Raw genomic sequence first — 5000 nt, 5'->3', positions numbered from 1 at the left:
TGTGATGTTGGCTTGGTTCCAGTTATTTCTAGAGTTATTAATGATGATTGTGAATTATCATTCCCCTCTGGAACTTCAGAGGCTAGGACCTCTTGGGATTGTGTAGGTCTGACAAAAGTCTGGGTCTCAACATTGGAAGGTGGCTGGTCATCAGCTGGCTGTCTTAGTGAAGAATCATCAGGTTTTTGACCAGAGGAAGAAATTTTCTGTCTCTCTGGCAATGCTTGGCTTTGAGATTGAGTCTCTGGTCTAGGTGGCTGAGGTGGCAAAGGCTGTGGTCTAGGAGGTAATGGTGAGAAATGAGGTGTTCCTGCTTCATCAAGTGTAAAGATTATTCCAGGTCTAAACTGTCCATTTGATAATGGATGAACATTTGTTTGTATTGTTGGTGGTGGTGGCCCTGGTCGTGTTTGCTGTGTCGGTGGTCCTGGTCTTGCCAGCAGTGTTGGTGGCGGTCCTGGTCTTGCCAGCAGTGTTGGTGGTGGTCCTGGTCTTGCTTGCAGTGTTGGGGGTGGTGGTCCTGGTCTTGCTTGCAGTGTTGGGGGTGGTGGTCCTGGTCTTGCTTGCAGTGTTGGGGGTGGTGGTCCTGGTCTTGCTTGCAGTGTTGGGGGTGGTGGTCCTGGTCTTGCTTGCAGTGTTTGGGGAGGTGGTCCTGGTCTCCTAACCAAGATGGCATCTGGTGGAAGGTTACTCAGATTATTTATTCGGATCGGCACCGCGCCTGGTCTCTTGGATAAACCTATACCTGGAATGAATGCCCCAGATGGAATAGGCCTTATGTGGACTGGAAGCTGAGGAGTGGTTGGTTTGGGAAGCTCCTGTTTCTTCTCTGTACTGCCTTTACTAGGTTCTATTGTTGGTTTTCGATTTAAAGGAGGTACTGCTCTGTGCAGTAATGCTACATATGATACAACAGCATCAAGATCATCCTCCAGGTCATCTATCTCAGGGATTTGAATCGGCTGTAGTGGAACACTTCCTGGCTTTAGTGTATTTTCCTCATCAACAAATGATTGCTGTGGAGAGTCCAGTGGGATTGGCTTCATTGGACCAGGACCTGCCAATGACAAAACCTCTTTTTTGCTAGAATTCTCGACTTTCTGCATTTCTGTTACATCATCAGAGGATATTAGCTGAAATCCACCAGCTAGTATATTTGTTATATTACTGTTACTATGTTTATTGAAAACAACCTCATGATCTTTTGGTTTGGCATTAGCTTCAGTAACAGTATGAGTTGATGACTTCTCTGTTGTTGATGAAGGCTGTGCCTCTGTGATGACTTCTGGTATAACAGTAGTTGTATTTAACACTGGTATAGTTGTGTTAACTGATGATGGTAAAGGAGTAACTTCAGACAATGTGTTTGTTTCTACAGGTGAGTTGGTGATGGGAACAATGTCAAATATGTTCATTACAGGTAGTGTCAATTCAGTTGTTTCTTCATTAATAGCTGTAGCTTTCTCTTCTGAAAGATTTTGACTACCTAGCATAATAGGGGATTGCTTGTTAAAATTCACTGATGATACAACTGTTATAGCTGGTAAGAAAACTTGCTCTTCAGGAACTGATGGTGGCAATTCAGCTTCTGGTGGTTGATTGTTACTTGAAGATTGGTTAGAAAGGGATGGCCCAGAAATGATTCTGAAAGGATCTGGTTTAGATATCTGCACGATATCTTCCAACACACTCTGTACAGTTGTAGACCTGTTCCTGTTTGCTTTAATCTCCCCTGCAAAAGTTGTGCCAATTTCTGGATTAAATTGTGGAGAAATGTCTCGATTATTATTTTCATCTGATATTTCTGAGGGCTTAATAAGAGTAAACTGAAGACCACTAGCTGGATTGAACTGGGGTAAGACACCCTGTGTTGGAGCATCACTTTTGTTCTCAATATTAGCTACAAAAGGCTGGGTTTGTGCTGATGGTCTAGAAATTAGTGGATGAGATGTTGATTGTGTAGATAGTCTAGGATCTGAGTGAGGAGCAGGTTGTTTTGGTTGAGAAGACAAGGGGGTAGGTGGTGCATTATCAGTCCGGACCGATAGTTGTGGCTGAACTGGTGATCGTGGTGGTGGTCGCTGAATAGGTGACTGCAGTGGAGGTGGCTGAACAGGCGATCGCTGTCGTGGCGGTTGAATAGGTGTTTGCAGTGGTGATGGCTGAACAGATAATGTAGAGAGGAGTTGAATTGGTCTAGCAGGTGTTGCTGGCTTAGCAGATGATGGAGGAGGACGCTGAAACTGGAAAAATCCAGTAGGAGGTGGACGTTGTCGAGGTGGCTTCCTGACTGATTGCCTGAAACTTTGTGCAGAAGTTATAGGCACCCTGACTGATTGAGTTTCATTATCTGGTGGGAATGGTGGACGGAAAGGGAGCCTAACAATTCTGACAGCTTGTACGGGAGTATTTTCCACAGGATCAGTAATGAGTGTATCAGAAATATCCTTGGAAAATTGGCCTGTTATGACATCGGCAACAGGTTGTTTTATTGCGTCTCCAGCATTCCGAGGTATTAGGGCATCTTCAACAAGTTGAACATCAGGTTGTTCCTGAATTTCATCATGTGTCCTTAATGCTGTCACTGCTTTTGGAACAGGTGATATGTTTTCATTTTCTGTCAATGATAAAGTAGCTGAAGCTGTGTTTTCAATTTGTTTCTGAGACATGCCTGAATCCTCATCCACATTTTCCAGTTGTTTTGAGGAAGAAGTTTTATGTTCTGAAGAAGGTGGTGTAACAGATTCTGCTTCAGAAGGAATAATAGTCTCTGGTACAAAGTGTTTCACTTCATCTTTTGCTAAGACCAATGTTGTGTCTTTATTTTCAGATTCTAAAACAGGTGTTGGGACAGTTAGTTTAACATCCGTTCCTAAAGTATCATTGTTAATCTGCTTTGCTGGTTGATCTTCATCTACAAAAAGGAGTGCGTCACTGTTATCTTGCCTATCAGGAAGATTTGCTGGAACCCAGGTCAGTGCTGAGTCAGGCTGAATTGCAGCTGGTCTATTGGGTATGTCACTGGATGGTATCCAAGTAACTCCTGGAGCTGGACCAAGGACTGGTCCAGCAACCTGTTTCAGAAGTTGACCAGAAGGTGCCCGAATTGTGGGGCGAGGAATTCTTACTGGAAGTTTAGGAGGTCGGCTATATGCAAAAGGTGGTCTCTGAGGTAAAGTCTGGGATGGGCGTGTTGGTGCAGGTTGAATCACATGTGGCCGATTGTAGTGTTGTGGTTGTCCCTTTTGTGGATGCCTAGATGTTGGCTGGTGTAAGCTTATGGGTGTGGTTTCTATTGGTTTTACAGGAATTTTTTGCTGGACTGTTTTTCTTTGTGTGGCTTGCTGGTACTGCTGATCTGACTGCTTTTGTGGTCTTTGTATTGGTGGAGTTAATGGGACTGGCCTTGACTGATACTGGGGTCTTGGCCTTCCTAAGAAGCCACCAGGACCAAAAAGGTTACTAAAGAAGAACTTCTGAAGATCTGGTTTCTCTGTAGTAGATTCTGGTGTCCCTTCAGTTTCTGGTATTTTATCATCATTGCTTGTGTTATTTACCAGAACATCACTCTTTTCACTTGTGTGATCTGATTTCTGCATTTCATCATCATCATCATTATCACAGCAAACTTTAACTGGTTCACTGATGGAAAATTTTACATTCGAGAGATGGGTCATTTCATCAGTTTTCTCTCTTTGAAAGTTCTCTTGTATGTGTTCATTTGCTTGTTTTGCTGAAGTGGCTAAGGTGTCAACTTTTAACTGTTTGTCTTCATTCTCTTGATGCTGCAGAATAAAATGTACAGGTCTCATTGTAAAAGGCTGAAATATTGGTGTTGTGGAAGAGGTCTGATTTACTTCTATATCTGCTGGAGTGACTGTTGACTGAGTATCATTCTCTGTTGCTGATGGTACATTCATGTTGGTGCCAGTTTGATCAGAACTTGCTGTACTAGTTGGAGAGGTGTCTTTAGTTCCACCTTCTGTGGGACTAGCAATGGTAGTAGTAGTAGTAGTAGTAGTAGTAGAGGAAGTGGTACTTATTGTAGTTACTGGCTTTTCTGTAGGATTTTTAGTAGTTGTTGTTAAGGAGCTTGTTATTACAGGGCTCATAGTTGTTTCCAGTGATCCTGTACTTGTTGCAGGATTCATAGTTGTTACCATAGAGCCTATACTTGTAGCATCAGTTGAAGAGAGAGAACTTTCTGCTACATCAGCGAACAAAACTCGGCCTGTATCATGTCGTTTTTCACTAGGAGTTGGCGTGTTTCTTACCTGGTAGACAGGTTGACGAGTTGGGTATCTGTTGGGGAAAGTTTATTTATTAAAAGAGAATTTTAATTCTTAATCTCTTAAAACCATTTTAAACTTTTTATACACTGCCAATGATAATTGTAATAAAATTATTGATAATAGCAATGTAGTAATGTATTTAGGACACTATAACATCATTATTTTTTAATTAATTTTTTTCTTTATTTTCCTTTCTTCTCTTTCTTTACATTAAATCTGGTTGCTGCATTTGAGTATAGAATCTTTTGCAAGTGTCAATTTTCATATAAGCATTCAGCATATGAGTAAAAGATAGCAAAAAGGATATATCCCATACCCATTTAGAGTACATCATCCAGAAAATGAGCTGATAAAAAATTATACTAATAAATATAGCAGTATCTTTTTCCAATTAATAACAAAATAAAAAGCTTAGCATGAGTGGATGTAATTAGAATTTGGTAAAAAATGGAGTGGAAAACAGTAGAGACAACATGGAAAAAGGATTGAATGGTGATATGAATTCAAGGATGGCGAACAACATGAATATATATATAAAAGATAAGAAAATTTTAAGAATCACCAAAGAAAAAGAACATTAATATGTTTCACTTTACCTGTAGCCATAAGGAGGATATCTGTAGTATGAAGGGTGATATCTCTGATTGTAAGGTTGGCTGTAACTCCTAGACCATTGACCAGAAGCAGCTGTTACACTTAACACTACCA

At 41.1% G+C, this 5000-nt stretch overlaps 1 protein-coding gene across 1 annotated transcript in view; it reads right to left on the bottom strand.

Moving 5' to 3' along the window:
• Positions 1–5000, bottom strand: part of LOC125036945 (mucin-2-like) — a 20298-nt gene that overhangs the window by 1081 nt on the left and 14217 nt on the right. Inside the window, exons 7-9 of the mRNA XM_047629905.1 lie at positions 4889–5000; positions 4502–4534; positions 1–4302 (exon numbers count right to left, since the gene is read on the bottom strand). The exon at positions 1–4302 is cut by the window's left edge and continues 1081 nt beyond it; the exon at positions 4889–5000 is cut by the window's right edge and continues 40 nt beyond it. Coding sequence (XP_047485861.1) covers positions 1–4302; positions 4502–4534; positions 4889–5000 — 4447 coding nt within the window. The remainder of the gene's footprint in view (positions 4303–4501; positions 4535–4888) is intronic.

The sequence above is a fragment of the Penaeus chinensis genome, chromosome 22 (genome assembly GCF_019202785.1).
Source record: "Penaeus chinensis breed Huanghai No. 1 chromosome 22, ASM1920278v2, whole genome shotgun sequence".
NCBI classification, from domain to species: domain Eukaryota; kingdom Metazoa; phylum Arthropoda; class Malacostraca; order Decapoda; family Penaeidae; genus Penaeus; species Penaeus chinensis.
This window is presented reverse-complemented; position numbering and strand designations above follow the sequence as displayed.